This window comes from Corticium candelabrum, chromosome 15, assembly GCF_963422355.1.
Source record: "Corticium candelabrum chromosome 15, ooCorCand1.1, whole genome shotgun sequence".
In the NCBI taxonomy this organism is placed as follows: Eukaryota; Metazoa; Porifera; class Homoscleromorpha; order Homosclerophorida; family Plakinidae; genus Corticium; species Corticium candelabrum.
The window spans coordinates 836433-853410 of NC_085099.1; the positions used below are offsets into that span (position 1 = coordinate 836433).

General features: G+C 42.1%; 6 protein-coding genes across 6 annotated transcripts; 2 read left to right on the forward strand and 4 right to left on the reverse strand.

The window, feature by feature from the left end:
- Positions 1-10: 10 nt before the first annotated feature.
- LOC134190491 (uncharacterized) lies at positions 11-816 on the forward strand. Its single transcript, XM_062658944.1, has one exon. The coding sequence runs from the start codon at positions 164-166 to the stop codon at positions 596-598; it is 435 nt and encodes a 144-aa protein (XP_062514928.1). The 5' UTR covers positions 11-163; the 3' UTR covers positions 599-816.
- On the reverse strand, positions 806-2333 carry LOC134190488 (glutamyl-tRNA(Gln) amidotransferase subunit B, mitochondrial-like). The gene has a single exon (XM_062658940.1). It carries the CDS (start codon positions 2331-2333, stop codon positions 810-812), a length of 1524 nt encoding a protein of 507 aa, XP_062514924.1. The 3' UTR covers positions 806-809.
- LOC134190490 (meiosis-specific protein MEI4-like) lies at positions 2317-5792 on the forward strand. The gene is made up of 10 exons (XM_062658942.1): positions 2317-2434; positions 2521-2622; positions 2749-2853; positions 2918-3035; positions 3728-3811; positions 3882-3983; positions 4084-4167; positions 4645-4760; positions 5199-5442; positions 5654-5792. Exons 1-10 carry the CDS (start codon positions 2321-2323, stop codon positions 5773-5775), a joined length of 1191 nt encoding a protein of 396 aa, XP_062514926.1. The 5' UTR covers positions 2317-2320; the 3' UTR covers positions 5776-5792.
- Positions 5793-5872: 80 nt separating this feature from the next.
- On the reverse strand, positions 5873-7405 carry LOC134190489 (26S proteasome non-ATPase regulatory subunit 5-like). Its single transcript, XM_062658941.1, has one exon. It carries the CDS (start codon positions 7367-7369, stop codon positions 5873-5875), a length of 1497 nt encoding a protein of 498 aa, XP_062514925.1. The 5' UTR covers positions 7370-7405.
- A 108-nt stretch (positions 7406-7513) lies between these two features.
- LOC134190484 (von Willebrand factor A domain-containing protein 5A-like) lies at positions 7514-10703 on the reverse strand. Its single transcript, XM_062658932.1, has 3 exons — positions 9348-10703; positions 9164-9278; positions 7514-9104 (listed from the first exon to the last, which is right to left on the reverse strand). Exons 1-3 carry the CDS (start codon positions 10541-10543, stop codon positions 7947-7949), a joined length of 2469 nt encoding a protein of 822 aa, XP_062514916.1. The 5' UTR covers positions 10544-10703; the 3' UTR covers positions 7514-7946.
- A 464-nt stretch (positions 10704-11167) lies between these two features.
- LOC134191141 (von Willebrand factor A domain-containing protein 5A-like) lies at positions 11168-14148 on the reverse strand. The gene is made up of 3 exons (XM_062659722.1): positions 12905-14148; positions 12721-12835; positions 11168-12661 (listed from the first exon to the last, which is right to left on the reverse strand). Exons 1-3 carry the CDS (start codon positions 14095-14097, stop codon positions 11375-11377), a joined length of 2595 nt encoding a protein of 864 aa, XP_062515706.1. The 5' UTR covers positions 14098-14148; the 3' UTR covers positions 11168-11374.
- Positions 14149-16978: the final 2830 nt, after the last annotated feature.

A 16978-nucleotide genomic window follows, 5' to 3' on the forward strand; every position in this document is an offset into this window, starting at 1 on the left:
AATTACGTAAGACCCATGCCTGTCCCGACGTTTACATAGGACACAGGAAGGAAGTTACTCCACCAGGTGGTGTGTACTGTGGGATATAAACTGCCTAGCGCCTTACGCGAAAGTCATTGTGCGCTTGGAGCCTCTTTGTGGCACAGTGACGCTTCGGAAGAAGATGGACGTGACTGCTGCAGGCGCCACACTGACGGTCGTCATCATAATGGGCATGGAAATTTACGATGCGGCCAGAGAGTACAGGAATGGGCGTCTGCAGTTGAGACGAACAGATTTCCTAAGTCGGATCTGGTCTGCGGTCGTACGCGCTACGTTGTCGGTGTGGAAGGAAGTTCGAAACGTATATAAACATACGAAGAAAGAGAAAGAGACAGAACCCGAAGACCAGACGAGTTCGAAACGTTCGCTGCGAGATGCTGCGACGAAAGTAAAAGCATCGTTGGGCAGAGGGCGACTGTTGAAACTAGCAGCGAAACAGGAGGCGGCGAGTTCGAGAGGAAAGGACGGCAATCCACCGATTGGGTCAATGGGAAGCAAACGGAACCTCGTGAAGAAACCGACGTCGAGAACTATGGCAGCTATGTTGGTCAGGTGACACACAATTGCTAGAGTAGAGTTTCTATTGTGATATATACGTGTAGAAATATGAAAAGTCTACGTGTAGCGGTACAGGAAGGAACACGATTTAGATATAGATAGCTTCATGAGTAGTGAAGGAACTCCCTTTGTAGTAGACAGTTGCTATGCAATACGTATACTGTATGTATTAGCCTCTCCGTAATGACAAATATGACATTCATTATTATTCAGTCACTGCCGCCAATTGTGTCTGTGTCATTCTCTGAATCCAGTTTGACACTGAGCACAGAATGCAGCGTGCCAGGGTGCGCGCAGCCTCCGCACCGCCTCTGAACTTGACCAAAGAAGAATTGAAATAATTCCTTCTTCCCGCTGTGATATTGCTTCAACTGCTCTTCATTCTGACCTATAACTGTCTGGCATAATTCCATTAGAGCGTCCCTGCTGGTTATTTGATACCATCTATTTTCTTCTGTTATTTCAGTAGCTAGCCGCTGGTCACCATCCACCATGCAATAAAAGATATTCTGTGCTGTCCTGACCGAGATGCTTTCCTTCGCCAGCAGATTAATTATGGAACTCAGCTGCAGTGGAGATATGGGACTGGCATCAATAGAAACCCTTTTAGTATTAAGAATCCCTGCTAGGTTCTTTGTTACCCATACAGCTAGTTTCCTAGCATCCTCGCAATGTTGGGCTGCTGTTTCAAAGTATTGGACAGCACCTTGATTGACTAGGTGTGTGCTTTCTCTAGCAGCAATACTGTACTGTCTCATCAGACGTCTTCTAGTGTGACCAGGCAAGGCAGGAAGAGTTGATAGTAAAGTTGGTATGTCTAGTGATTTATACGCAGAGCAGTTCAATGGAGGAAGATCGGGATCTGGCATAAACCGATAGTCCTGCTTCTGGAAGTGTTTGTGCCTTGCTGGCACTGTGATGCCTTGTTTCACATCAAAACTCCTTGTTTCGCTCACTACATCTCTCCCTTTTTCTAATAATTTAATGTGTCTTGCTATCTCTTGATCGACAGCTTTTCGAAGATTCGAAATTCCGCTCACATTTTTTATTTCAGTTCTAATTCCAGTCGAACCTGGACCATGAAGTGAAATGTTTGCGTCAACCCGTAGAGATGCCGTCGCCATATCCCCATCACAAGTGTCTAAAGCCAGCAATACTTGCCTCAATTCTCGAACTGCAGTGGCCACTTCATCACCTGATGTCATATCGGGTTGGGTCACAATCTCCATCAGTCCAATGCCACATCGATTTAAATCAACAAATATCACTCTTCCCTCTTCATCAACAATACTACGACCACTGTCCTGCTCCAAGTGCAACTGCTTGATTCTAACTGTTTGAACCTCGGCGGTGTCTTCATGTGAGAACGTCACGTGACCTCCGACAGCCAGAGGGACTCTATGCTGAGTAATTTGGTATCCAGCAGGGAGGTCACTATAAAAATAATGCTTCCTATCGAAGTAGGACACCTCGTTGATCCGACAGTCGAGAGCGAGAGCAGTTCGCAAAGCCGCCTCCACGCAAAAATAATTTAATACAGGAAGAGAGCCAGGAAACGCAGCATCAAACAATTGAACGGAAGAGTTTGGAGGTCTGTCAAATTCAGTCGGCGCACGAGAGAAGAGTTTGACGTCGGACTTGATTTGAGCATGAATCTCAAGACCTACCAATGCCTTCCATTTGCTGCCGCTTGATACAAAGCTAGCAACACAAACAGAACATGAATCAGACATGTCGCTTTTCACTCGTTGTTGTGTCTAAAGTACCTTTTAGACACTTACCGAACAAACACTGTCGGTATGAAAGCACGTTGGGAAAGGAGAAGTCGAGAAAGGTGAGCACTAGCCATCAAACATACGGGCAAGTTGGCGAGAAATTCGGGTATTTCACTGGCTAAGACAATGTTTGTTCACTTTCCAGTCACTAGTTTCCGACTCTTGTCGACCAATTGTGTTTGCTTTCGTTTTCATGGCAGCAAGACAATTCACCGAGCACGAAGTGATGTCTATGAAAGTCGCGTTTGTAAGCTAAATTTGGACCTACACTATTGTAATATTAGAGTGTTTTTCTACTACTGTAGCTACAGTGTAGTAATTCGAGTGAGATGGTATTTTTATTTTAGCGTATAATGAATTTGTGTTTTGTCAGTCTATTGCTGTCCTGAGAACAAAGCCGAGTGACATGGACACCAGACTGTTTATAGAAAAAATGCGTATTCGGTTTAGGTGTCAAGAACGCACTTGGAAAGAGAGGGTAAAATGTCTAGTTTTGATTGAATGTTGTTTAATTGTTACAGGACGTCTGTGATAAATTGTAGGCAAAATATCTAGAAATAGAGCTATTGCTAAAGAAGCAAGAGCTGTTGGAAAGAGATTTGTCTAAAGTTAGTTTTGATGAAAGCAGTAACACGTTGAGAGAGGAAGCAGGGATATTGAGTGAGTAGAGTGTGTTGGTTTGGCAAAGTGCTGCTAAAATTAATCTTTTTGTTTATTTTATTAGGTAGTTTTTACGGTTGCTGCATATTAGGTAGTGTCTTGCAGCTTATCCTCTATCACTGCCACTGTCCTAAAATGAACGTTTACTTTAGATCTGACGTGTAGAGTGTATTGTGTTTGTTTCCTCAGATCAAGTCTTAATTACCTATATTGCAAACTCAAAATTGTTACAGTAACTAAAGTAGTTACTCATACTCAATACACGGGTGTGTGCATGATATGGCAGCTATTATTTGAAGCTTACTCAGCTTGTGCCATCACTGTGTCAATCTTAGCATTATAGTGTCATTAGTTATCTAGATACTCACCAGCATGTTAGTTGATGCTGATTGTCTGGGTCTAGCCCAGAGCTTCATGAGTTTTTGCTTCGATAATTCTTGCTTTCTCAGCACTATGCAGGCCTGTAGATTATTGGATTTTATGCATTCGCAATAGTCATGCTTGATAACAAACTGCCATGTAGGGGACAAAGTTCAACCAGAGGGTTGAATTTTAAGTTAGTAATTAATTAACCAACACAGTTGCAACAGAATTATCATCCATGTTACCCCTGTACTACTTGTAGCTTCCAGTAGCTAACATAGCATGGAAAGATAATTATTTAATTAATTTATTTACTATGATGTCTGTAGTTGATTCTGAAACTCCATGTCCTGGCAAGTTGGTCGACGATCCTATGTCAGAGATTGCAGTACACCTCAAGTTTCTGAAGAACTGTATATTGCTATACCAAAGGTCTTTCTGCATGCAGCATTATAACCAACGTGTTTCCTATTTATACTTTAGCGTGTCATCTACATTCATGTGCTGACAGACTGTCTACACTGTCACTATCTACTTATGATTTGGCATCAACCATCAGTGATACAATAATCAGAGCCACCCAAGGCACGGTGACCCTATACCTACAATGCATACTCTATCTTATGCTGAGTCACCATCTATATTGAGATAGTCTGTTTGACCTTCCTTGTATAAATCCTTACAGCAGTTGCAGAATTCCTTCCATCTGCAGTCACCAGCGGATTCCCATCTATTGCGTGTTTCCGGACATCTGTTGACGTCATTGCTGGTAGGTGCTATCTATATTAGTTCTCTTTAGCCTGGGGCTTTGGTTTAGTTAAATGAAGTAGTTTTCTTACTAATCAGAGCTCTAATCTAGGATTGTTGGTTCCCTTTCACTTTTGTTAGTTGTTCCAATTGCTCTCAACCAATTTGTCTGTGGTATATGTGTGTGTGTGTGTGTGTGTGTGTGTGTGTGTGTGTGTGTGTGTGTGTGTGTGTGTGTGTGTGTGTGTTTGTTATTGAGACACTCCCTCATTGTTTGAGCATAACTAAACTCAAAATGTCATGTACACGTGTACATAGATTCTTTCGGCGTTTTAGTTAGCAGATTACTGCTTGTAGTTGTTTTGATACACTGTGCCATAGATGGGATTTGTAAACCCAGATACTATACTAGAGAATACAGTAACGAGCCCAACGTCAACTAGATTTTGGTATGTGTATGTATATGTTGTTACTGTGCGTTACCTTCGGGTGTTTGTAGGTGCTCTTGACAGTTCATTGGTCACTCGATTTCAAGAACAACTCGGTAAAGTAGCCATGTTATTAGCGAGACAAATTCTTCACATCATTATTCAGTTTGATGCTTTCTCTACAGAGGTACGATGTAGCTACAAGTATTAGTTGCTAAATCCTAGGGAACTGAATAGGGCATAATAGCCATTGTGCATGTACTCTACCTAGTTGTCTGTGTTTAACAGTTGTGCATCCATAGAGTCAGACAACATGAACCAGCAATGTTCTCTCTCCACACATTACCTGTACATGCAGTCGTGCAGACTATCTTTATTGTCTGTGCCAAACATGTTATGACATGTAGTTCGTGTGATATGCACAGGTGACCTTGTAAGCTACAAGGTGCTTTAGGAGTGACCTTGGTCATTTGATATTGATTCTGTATCTTACTCATTAGTTAATCGAAACAGTGTAGTGATTTTAGGGCTAAGTATATCACTATGATTATTTGATGGTTATTGGCTGAAGCTAGTAAAGGCTGCTACCATATTTTCATAACTGTTGAACTGTTGTTCATCTCAGGAAGATGTTCATGATGTGCTAAGTGCCATGCTACTTGCTCTTGCAAAACCTTCCATGCTCACTCGTAGGATACTAGCTGAACTGTTATCTTGTATCGCGTCACATTCAGAGTACCTTCGAGACGTCAGTGCAGTTTTGAACCAAAGACAAGATTTCAAAGTGGTCGAGTACGAGAACATGTGCTATGTCTTCAGAATTCTGGAAGAAATTATAGTAGAATCAGACATCACCAGTGACCAACAAGGTGGGTACTGTACACATGGTGTACTGGCAATTGCTATACACCTGTGTCAAATATTGTCCTGGTTGCTATTTGTCATATTTTGCATGCAACCAGGCTGATTTTCTGTCATGTCATTGAGGCAATTTCCATTTAATTAAGTTAAGTTAATTAATGGTTTCATTGTCACCATTTTGTATGGATAGAAATTTAATGGATCTTTCTTTCTTTGTAGTATGTCACGACATGAGGAAACTCTTGGATGATTCTCTGCTGCATATTTCACATGCTTTTCCTGTCTTTGCACACTATGTGTGGAGACTAGGAGCTATTGTAAACATGAAAGTCCAGCACTAATGGACAACAACAACAACAATAATAACAACAACAAATAAAGAAGCAACTACATCAGTATACATAATAGTCACCTCTTAGAGAGTACAGAGATAGTATCCTAGTTTGAACTCTCCATTGTTATGGTTGATTGAGCTGTGGTATGAAACGGTCCATCTCGCACATACATTTTGAGTTGCAACATGACTGGCATTCCGAGCACTCCAAGTGCGTTGTCTGTGTCCACCATTGTGCTAATAAGTCTATATTTCAATTCCTTGCCTGTTTTTGTGTTTTCTGTTGAGCGATCAAGACAGTATTCTAATAAACCAGGACATGCCTGGATTTGTTGTAGGCCCCATGTATTTGATGCAATACTTGTAAGGAGCTTGAGACCTGCTGCGTGAATATCATCGAATGGCTGCGATGCAATTGAAAGGATAATTTGCATTGGATGGTCATGTAGGACAAGATACCATGAATGTGTAATCTCTGACGAGCTGTCACTAGCATCTATATTCTTAAACAGACTTGAAAGGGCTTCTATACACCTGATTCTGATTGGAGACTCCGAGGACTCCATAATTCTGCCCATACTTCGAATAAAGTCTTGTCCATTGTTAGGAGTACCCTGGAGTACAGAGCGACCCATATCAGTAGAGCCCAACATGCCAATAGTGTCAATAGCTATGCCTATTACAGAGCCATCACTTTTCTGCAGCTTTGCCAGCACAGTTGACAGAAAAATAGGATGTTCAGTACAGATTGTCTTCACACTCTGCGGAGCAGATAAGCAGAGGTTACCAAAGAAGCGTATCACACCCTGAGTGACAAATGAAAGGAAAGGATCTAATGGCCACTGTGCAAGCATGTTGGTAAGTTTATTAAGGACACCAGCATCTTTCAGGTAAGCAAATCCTCTTTGACTCGTGGCCAGTTTCCCCAGTAATTCGATGCAGTTGAGTTGTAGCAGCACATCATCACAGTCCAAATCTTGCAGCAACCCAGCAAATATGCCAGTCGTAACACAACACTCAAATCCCTGATCCGATGACGTAGCGATGTCCACACAGAGAGCAAACACTCGGTATTTGACGGTGTCACTACAAGAAGCAATGTCGTTCATCTTCTGGACTCGATCAGCAGTAAACAACGCGTTCAGGCCAGCTCCCAATAGCGATGCAGCAGTTAGCAGTTTGGAACCAGTCTGTGCACAAGACAAGTCCTCATCACTCAGACTATCCAAAATAAAATCAAACAAGCCGGCTGTAATTATGCAATCAATCCCAGACTCTGTTTGAACACTGTCTTCTAGACAACAGAACAGAAGTTCTTTCCCTAGGCCCCTTGATGTAGTTGCGCTGATTAGTTCCGACAGTTTGGATCCCAACTTTGTCAGTATTGACTTGGTACCAAACGATCTCCAGACTTTTTTTATCATCAGAGATGTCATATCAGAGTCGAGGTGGACGAAAAGAGGAACGACGTCAATTTCACTGGCCTCTCTACGTATCTCAGTCTCAGACAAATTACCAATCAGTGCCTGTAAATCTTGGAGTACACCAGTAACGGATTCTGAACTGGCCAGGCTACCTACAAGATCGGAGACTGTGCTCATGGTCGTACAGTAGATACGGGAATGTCCATGACGTTACCAGACCTACAGCCACGTCATACATTGTACTTTCGGGCAAAAGTATGGCTACGCGAGACTTGTTCGATTTCGCGCGCTCTCTAGTCTGGAAGTTCGACATGACAGAAAATTGCTGCGTCTATAAATATGTAGACGCTTACTTTGAGCTAAGCCCTGACATTCTAAGTAAGCGTCTGCCTAGGTAAAGACGTGCGTTGTGCATGAAACGCTAACAATTTTATAATTTATTGTAAATATAATTTGTTAGTTGATTCTCGTATAGAGACTCGATAATTCTGTAGTGATGATCAGCAATCACATGAAACTATGAGATGTTGGCTAAGTATTATTAGTAGCTACTCAATTGCAATTGTCTACAGTGGAAACAATCTTGTAACAGAGTGCACACCTTCAGGGTGTGCGAAATCTCAGTAGTTTGTATATTTACTTCAAGACAAAGCCAGTAAAAAAGAAATTTTTCAGCAGACAGCAGACAGCTTGTCGCAATTAGCACATATATTATCGAAGTCATAACAGAATGCACTCCAAATATTTGAAGGAATTAAAACAATTTACGGGCATCAGTTAGCAGAGACTGCAATGTTATTCCCTGTGGTAATGCTTGCTTTGTTAGCCATCCTTTAGCCTTTTCTCCCAACAGTTCCCATTCATCTCTATAAGCATCAAACTTCATCTCCAACCAGACTAATATCACAGCAGTTACCCACACAGATGACTGAATTTCAGACACTGGAGTAGGAAACGGTGAGGCATTCTCCAAGTCTTTCATTGATTTATTGATAAGCTGGGCAGTCTCAGCAGCTAGTGTCCAAGCTCCTGATGCCTTTTGCTGTGATACAATGACTAACATTGACGACAGCAAGTCTCCCTGATTCTGAGGATGACTCTGATTCTGATCGTCGAGCAAGCATTTTGTTAGCTGTTGTTGCTGCTGTAGTTGTACTTGTGGATGTCGTTGTGGTTGTAGTGGTACAAATGATGAAGCACACAGTGGTTGTGGTATACTACCAGCAGTAAACACAGACGATATTGATTCATAATCATCAACTCTCCTCGATTCTGCTCTAACTTCTCTTCTTTTAGCCTGACTTCCACTACATAAAAGTCCAAAGACACCTAGGTCTCCAGCTCTCCTTTTTTTAGCCATTGCCCTAGGTGCACCTAGGTACGATGCCACAGGAATATGATGCACTTCCATGCTGCCCTGCACAGGCACTTCGCTTTCATCATCTACAGCAATAAATGCTGTTTGCTTACACACAACACTAGCTGCTGTGCTGAGCTGCACCACTAATTTCTCTCTTGATTCTGGTGCCATTGCACCATGTTTCACTGACAACCTGCCTAACTTCTTTTCTGTATCTTCATCTGTGCTGTCTTCTTGGAGATCACTAATGACTGACCTAATGGCAAGCTGGTGAACAACCATGCTGGGTGCAGCGCTTCGTGCATCGAGTGAAAATGACAACATGTGCTCAAACGGATTGCCACTGACAACACCTTTCATCGTTGCAGAGCAGTTGTGCACCACAGATGATGGCACATTGGCTACAAGTCCATAGATGATCAAACGATCACCACTGAACACGGGAGGAATCTTTGTTGGTGTCTGAATGACATGAGCATCATCAGGAAGAGACCATGCGATGCAAACATCTGAAATTGATGCTGCCAAAGCTCTCTTCAGCATTCGCATCACCTACAGAAAATAATTTATAATTATCTACATAATGAACATAGAACAATGAAATTATCCACCTTTGGTTGCATTCTCTCTCCCGTCTGAATAAATTCACTAGATCCATTACCAGAAACAGCAATACCCTTCACTAATTCAGTCGATGCTCCAGACCCAATGCCGACAGCAAAACACCTGTCACATCATAATAGAAAATGAGTACAGTACTATACATATCACACATGCAGCCATCCACTACTGTACCTTGCTACATGAACATTCTTCTTCACTTCTCTAATAACAGCACTGGTATTAGACACAGCACCATCAGTAAGAACAAACACCTGCTTAGGAAGGCCATTCTTTGAAGGCATGCTAAATACTTTCTGGAGAGGTCGTAGTAATTCTGTGCCTCCCATGTTAGCAAAGATGCTTTGGGTATGCTGTGATGCCTTATCAAGGTGAGTCTGATCATATGGAACACTGTCTGGAAACAGAAACTCATACCTAGAACCAAATCCTACAATGTTGAAAAAGCAACCATCTGGGATGCTTTTAAGAAATAGCATTAGTGTTTCTTTTGCAGCAGCGATGTATGATCCAGACATACTACCACTTCTATCAATAACAAACACCAGCTCACTGACAGATTCGGCTGAGCTGAAATCTGGAAAGTAATTCAAAGAGATGGCTGGGTTCTGTAGCAACGGAGGATCGACCTCAGGATCACTCCCTGCCTCTACAATGACATGTGGCCTGTGAAGATTGCGAGGCGCTATGGTTAGAACAAGATCTTTGTCAAACTTATGTTCTTCAGCCAGAGTTACATCGGTCACTTCGAACCCTTCATCATCAACAGTTGTAGTGACTTTCAGCTTATGGCTGATCGATTCTACTTTATCCACGTCAGTTTCAATTCGAGCGTTGAAACTGAAAGTGTAGGGAATCTCAGAAGCAGGAAGATAAGTAACATCTTTCGCTGGATTTTCTTCTCCGGCCTTGCTGTACCTTGGAGTGAGAACGGAAGGCAAATTGAATTTGACAGAGCCATCATGTTCGGTATGCAGCTCCATAATGAACTTCAGCGTCACTACAGCCTTCTTCTGAGCGGGCAAATTGCCCACACTCACAGTGAAGATATCTTCACGTTCGGACTCCATTAGAAAGGCAGACTGACCGCTTGCAATTGCGTCATCATACGTATCTTTCGCTTCCTGTTTCTCCTTCACTTTCCCTTTGATCTTTCGGTCGTCGAGAGTAGCCGCGAAATCAACTACGGTAGAAGAAGAGTCCAATGGAAAAGTAAAGATTGCTTCAATTGGGTGTGTCTCCTCGTTCTCATACTCGAAACTGCTCTCGACTTGCGCAGCGTAACCACGTACGTTTGCTACTACTTTCACTCCTCGCAAAGGAACGGGAGACCTGTCTAGATTCTTTGTCAGAAGACCGGACGGTGCCATCACTTCGAGTATTGTGTAAATAAAACACTGATGTTATCGTATCACATGATGACTGTATGGCGTACTGGTCAGGCCCTCCCTTTTTGACATCCGGATTATACACCTTTATTTTGAGCAAATCGACTGTACGTACAGTGTACTCGCGCCGATTTAGAACATCCACTGACTATACGGGGCACTGCAATGTACAGGCCATCGAGTAGATAGATATACATGTACCTACTGTATACCTGCCGCTTTCGTCGTTCCCGGATGTTTAATCCTCTAACAACACGACATCACGGCAGACAGACAGACAGACAGACAGACAACTGACAAACGCACGATCAATTTCTATTATCGCTGTTTGAGAGACCATCCTTACAATACCGTAAACCCTAGACATGTATGATGGAATGCATGCATTGTGACGACTGCCTAGAGGAAGACATATCTAGGAGATACCAGCAGCAGATTCTAAACAAACAGTATACAAGCATTAGGCACAAAGAAAGCGCCTACATATTTATAGATGTACTTGCATTGCGCATCCAACAAATCTTATAATTTATTAAGTTGCTAGTGATCATGACATATAATTCTGTGGTGATGATCAGCAATCACATGAAATTATGAGATGTTGAATAAGCGAAGTCCTAGACTGTTTTACTATTGCGGAAAATAGTAGAAACAATCTTGTAGAATGCACGCCTTCAGCTAGGGTGTGCAAAATCTCAGTTTATATATCGACAAAGCCAGTAAGGAAATAAATCCCTCAGCAAAACAGCAAAACAATTAGCACATAAGTCAAAAGTCAAACTGACACAATGCACTCCAAAATGTTTCAAGGAATTAAAACAATTTACGGGCATCAGTTAGCAGAGACTGCAATGTTATTCCATGTGGTAATGCTTGCTTTTTTAGCCATCCTCTAGCCTTTTCTCCCAACAGCTCCCATTCATCTCTATAAGCATCAAACTTCATCTCCAACCAGACTAATATCACAGCAGTTACCCACACAGATGACTGAATTTCAGACATTGGAGTAGGAAACGGTGAGACATTCTCCAAGTCTTTCATTGATTTATTGATAAGCTGGGCAGTCTCAGCAGTTAGTGTCCAAGCTCCTGATGCCTTTTGCTGTGATACAATGACTAACATTGATGGTAGCAAGCCTCCTTGAGACTGAGTCTGAGGATGGCTCTGAGGATGACTCTGATTGTCACTAGTTAAACAACGTTCAGTAACTGCATTCTCCTCCTCATCATCATCACTATCACATTCAGCTGCTAAACGTCGACTGAGCAAATATCCTGTTTGCTGCTGTTGTTGTGGTGGAGGTGGTGGAGCACACAGTCCTGCAGGTGGTGGCAGTGCACCGCCACCACCAAATGCACCAAATGCATGTCCTGGAGGCAGTGGTGCACTTCGTGCACTTCGTAACATTGACATAGACCTATCGTGTGATACAGCACCTCCTCTACTTGCTGTTCTAGCCTTGCTTCCAAATAGACCTCCAAAGAAACCTCCAGCTTTCTTCTTCTTAACCATTGCCCTAGGCGCACTTGCAAAGTTCATACTGTTACACGATAGGGCTGAGTCACTTGCAATAGCCACAGGAATATGATGCACTTCCATGCTGCCCTGCACAGGCACTTCGCTTTCATCATCTACAGCAATAAATGCTGTTTGCTTACACACAACACTAGCTGCTGTGCTGAGCTGCACCACTAATTTCTCTCTTGATTCTGGTGCCATTGCACCACGTTTCACTGACAACCTGCCTAACTTCTTTTCTGTATCTTCATCTGTGCTGTCTTCTTGGAGATCACTAATGACTGACCTAATGGCAAGCTGGTGAACAACCATGCTGGGTGCAGCGCTTCGTGCATCGAGTGAAAATGACAACATGTGCTCAAACGGATTGCCACTGACAACACCTTTCATCGTTGCAGAGCAGTTGTGCACCACAGATGATGGCACATTGGCTACAAGTCCATAGATGATCAAACGATCACCACTGAACACGGGAGGAATCTTTGTTGGTGTCTGAATGACATGAGCATCATCAGGAAGAGACCATGCGATGCAAACATCTGAAATTGATGCTGCCAAAGCTCTCTTCAGCATTCGCATCACCTACAGAAAATAATTTATAATTATCTACACAATGAACATAGAACAATGAAATTATCCACCTTTGGTTGCATTCTCTCTCCCGTCTGAATAAATTCACTAGATCCATTACCAGAAACAGCAATACCCTTCACTAATTCAGTCGATGCTCCAGACCCAATGCCGACAGCAAAACACCTGTCACATCATAATAGAAAATGAGTACAGTACTATACATATCACACATGCAGCCATCCACTACTGTACCTTGCTACATGAACATTCTTCTTCACTTCTCTAATAACAGCACTGGTACTAGACACAGCACCATCAGTAAGAACAAACACCTGCTTAGGAAGGCCATTCTTTGAAGGCATGCTAAATACTTTCTGGAGAGGTCGTAGTAATTCTGTGCCTCCCATGTTAGCAAAGATGCTTTGGGTATGCTGTGATGCCTTATCAAGGTGAGTCTGATCATATGGAACACTGTCTGGAAACAGAAACTCATACCTAGAACCAAATCCTACAATGTTGAAAAAGCAACCATCTGGGATGCTTTTAAGAAATAGCATTAGTGTTTCTTTTGCAGCAGCGATGTATGATCCAGACATACTACCACTTCTATCAATAACAAACACCAGCTCACTGACAGATTCGGCTGAGCTGAAATCTGGAAAGTAATTCAAAGAGATGGCTGGGTTCTGTAGCAACGGAGGATCGACCTCAGGATCACTCCCTGCCTCTACAATGACATGTGGCCTGTGAAGATTGCGAGGCGCTATGGTTAGAACAAGATCTTTGTCAAACTTATGTTCTTCAGCCAGAGTTACATCGGTCACTTCGAACCCTTCATCATCAACAGTTGTAGTGACTTTCAGCTTATGGCTGATCGATTCTACTTTATCCACGTCAGCTTCAATTCGAGCGTTGAAACTGAAAGTGTAGGGAATCTCAGAAGCAGGAAGATAAGTAACATCTTTCGTTGGATTTTCTTCTCCGGCCTTGCTGTACCTTGGAGTGAGAACGGAAGGCAAATTGAATTTGACAGAGCCATCATGTTCGGTATGCAGCTCCATAATGAACTTCAGCGTCACTACAGCCTTCTTCTGAGCGGGCAAATTGCCCACACTCACAGTGAAGATATCTTCACGCTCGGATTCCATCAGAAAGGCAGACTGACCGCTTGCAATTGCGTCATCATACGTATCTTTCGCTTCCTGCTTCTCCTTCACTTTCCCTTTGATCTTTCGGTCGTCGAGAGTAGCCGCAAAACCAACTACGGTAGAAGAAGAGTCCAATGGAAAAGTAAAGATTGCTTCAATTGGGTGTGTCTCCTCGTTCTCATACTCGAAACTGCTCTCGACTTGCGCAGCGTAACCACGTACGTTTGCTAGTACTTTCACTCCTCGCAAAGGAATGGGAGACCTGCCTTTCTTTGTCAGAAGACCGGACGGTGCCATTACTTCGTGTACTCGTTATTGAGTCATCACATGATGAGTAGGCTCCGCACATGGCGGATATTTTTGTCAGTACACGCCCATTATTTATGCGCTCCCTCTAGGGCACGTGCAATGCCTACGCGTGTTGATGCGCAAACAAGTCATTTCCGTAACAACAGGTTCGGTACTAAGGTATACAGTACAGTACTCAGAAATTGGTGCGTGTCTACATTAGTTACATGTAGTCTGTTTTTCATTCTGTAGCTGAACTTGAGCTCTATTCTAGACTTGTCACGAGTTTGCAATGACTATGTTTTTTTGCGAATGGCCTCAATGCACTAGCTCTAATTTCATCTGATACAGAATGGAAACAGCACGAACAAGAGCACAGAAAGGTACATATGATGTCTACCAGGTTCCTAGCTGTAGTGTCTGTCCTTCTGTGTTGTCCTGTGCACTTGCATGCACCCCTGTCAAAAGGCTGCATATCCTAGTACACTACTCGAAACTTCTTTGTCATTACAGTTCCACTGAGTTTCTCACCTGCTACTTAATTAAGGAGACTGTCCTTGAAACTACAAAGTACGTGGAACACCAAAAGTAATGATGAAGAAGATGACAAGAATCAAATTTACTATGAATAATAGTACTGTTTAATTAATTGACTCAGGCTTATGAATCTTCATAAATCTGATAGCTAGTTCTAGCTTACGGCTGTACAGTTAAAGGGAACTACTAACATAGGTATTATGATGGACTGAGCTGTTGATTTCAACAAATCTCATTAATGGATTGTCTGTGTCAAAATAGCTCAATAGGTGATCCACAGACACGACCACAGGTGTTTTGGGTGCTGCAATGGTAGTTCCCTGCCTTTCAGCATTGTGTCTTCATTATCTTAGGTTCACAGCAATCGTCTTCAAATTGTTGTATTGCAGTCTACTGCATGTTGATCTCCATAGAGACCTGTCATTAGCTATTTTTCCACTGTAGAGGATCTATATGGCAAGATTTCAAGTTCGACTTGAGACTGTCTTTGAATCTTTGTTTCGAAATCCCTGTGAACGTGCTCCCTCTAGTTGTCCGTAGAACACAGCCTTCGGTATTCTGTCATCATTCACACAAAGCAAGTGCCCTGACTAACTAGATAGAAGGAATTTCTCGATATCATTCATGTTGCAGATGTTAAGAAATTCGATATTAGGAACCAAATTCTGCCATCTGGTACCAGCAATCTTGCATAGACACATCATGTGAAAACGGTCTAAACTATTGACATGCCTGTGATAAGTACAGACTATATGCACTAACATACAGTACATGACACATACATAACTTTACTAGTAGGTACTGCGCACTATCATACATACATACATAACATAGGTACTATGTCCACCAATGTACATACAGGACATAGGTACTGTACTATAGGCACTACCATACATACATGAATAACAGGTACTATATGCACTAACATAAATTTTTTGTATTATATCGGAGTCTGTACGACTACAATAACAACGTACTAAAATTACATCAAATACACAACTATACAGAAAGAAGAAAGAACATACTTACAATACACTATGAAACCTAAGTGGTGTAACTGATTGTATCAATGGTGTCTCTGATCCTTTATGTCTGTACCAGCAATGTCTAATACATACATACATCTTTACAAGAGCCTCTAGGGCCAAGGTTAGGTACAACAGTCACTGTGCACTTGCTACGATGTAACTCTAGAACATGAGCAATAGTCACTATGTACTTGTTTTGACAGAAACGACACTCCATAGAGAGAGGCAATTGCATATGAAATCCTTGCCTAAGGGAAACGTCTATGCCCATCCCATACATAAACTTCTGACCCATACATACATACATACATTCATATATACATAGTACATACATACATCTGGACATACAATTAATAATGCTTAAATAAATACAAATTGAAAACCATTGCTAAGCAATCAGTCTTATGCACATCATTTCTAATCAGTCTGTCTGTAATTCATGAAACAACTCTTATTGATGGTTAGTGGAAAAGCAATGTCAATCTTACAGAGTCTTTTGTAATGGAAGAATGTTACTTAGTACTCCAGATTTTAGCTGCATAATAACAACATACCAGAATTCTCTAGATGTCTATGTGCAAGCTCATGCACCACACACAAATGTGTGGTTATAGTTTTAGTAAGTAAACATGTAGCTTGCCTTTAGGATGATTTATTGCTCAGTAATAGTGCATCGTCATCTGTTGAGAGCACACAAAAGGAAGCCAGAAATAAATGCCTTGACTGTGGGGCTCAGTATAAGACAGCAAACACTAAAACAACACAGGAGGAAACAACCTGGTGCTGGCTACGAGAAAGACATTTGGCATAAATGCATGGTTGAAGGTGGTTTGAAATTTATGCAAGTGAAGAGTCTTAACAGAACAAGTGGTGTCACATCATAACATGGACATGGGTATGTTGTACTTTCACCCTATATTCATGTCAGAGATAATGCCATATGGATGTATTTGCACCATCCACAGGAACACGTAAACTTGAATTCAATAGCACTGATGAATATTTTTGAGTGGAAAAGGAGGAAAAGAGGAAGACATGCACATACTACAGAAGAGAGAGGCCAAAGAAGCCAACCCAAGGTTGTAGCACAATGTTAGTCAATGTTAGTGTGTACTATGCTTACTGCATAGGCATAAGAAACGGGGGAGAAGCGGGGCATGTGCCTCTTCAACTTCCAGCAAACTGAGTATATCTTGTCAAGTCGCACAGTGCTCTAACCATGCCTGACATTCACGAATGCTGCTTTGCTGTGTTAGCTGTATAAGACTTGTGATATAAACATACAATCAGCCCAATTGTTGTTCTGTACCATGCCCTGGTAGACA

Excerpts from the sequence above, each read along its gene's own strand:
- LOC134190491 (XM_062658944.1), top strand. The coding sequence starts at position 164 with ATGGACGTGACTGCTGCAGGCGCCACACTGACGGTCGTCATCATAATG.
- LOC134190490 (XM_062658942.1), top strand. The coding sequence starts at position 2,321 with ATGAATCAGACATGTCGCTTTTCACTCGTTGTTGTGTCTAAAGTACCT. Across the intron at positions 2,623-2,748 it reads TGTCTATGAAAGTCGCGTTT|TCTATTGCTGTCCTGAGAAC; the intron begins GTAAGCTAAATT and ends GTGTTTTGTCAG. Across the intron at positions 3,984-4,083 it reads AATAATCAGAGCCACCCAAG|CAGTTGCAGAATTCCTTCCA; the intron begins GCACGGTGACCC and ends AAATCCTTACAG.
- LOC134190488 (XM_062658940.1), bottom strand. The coding sequence starts at position 2,333 with ATGTCTGATTCATGTTCTGTTTGTGTTGCTAGCTTTGTATCAAGCGGC.
- LOC134190489 (XM_062658941.1), bottom strand. The coding sequence starts at position 7,369 with ATGAGCACAGTCTCCGATCTTGTAGGTAGCCTGGCCAGTTCAGAATCC.
- LOC134190484 (XM_062658932.1), bottom strand. The coding sequence starts at position 10,543 with ATGGCACCGTCCGGTCTTCTGACAAAGAATCTAGACAGGTCTCCCGTT. Across the intron at positions 9,279-9,347 it reads AAGAATGTTCATGTAGCAAG|GTGTTTTGCTGTCGGCATTG; the intron begins GTACAGTAGTGG and ends ATGATGTGACAG. Across the intron at positions 9,105-9,163 it reads GAGAGAGAATGCAACCAAAG|GTGATGCGAATGCTGAAGAG; the intron begins GTGGATAATTTC and ends TATTTTCTGTAG.
- LOC134191141 (XM_062659722.1), bottom strand. The coding sequence starts at position 14,097 with ATGGCACCGTCCGGTCTTCTGACAAAGAAAGGCAGGTCTCCCATTCCT. Across the intron at positions 12,836-12,904 it reads AAGAATGTTCATGTAGCAAG|GTGTTTTGCTGTCGGCATTG; the intron begins GTACAGTAGTGG and ends ATGATGTGACAG. Across the intron at positions 12,662-12,720 it reads GAGAGAGAATGCAACCAAAG|GTGATGCGAATGCTGAAGAG; the intron begins GTGGATAATTTC and ends TATTTTCTGTAG.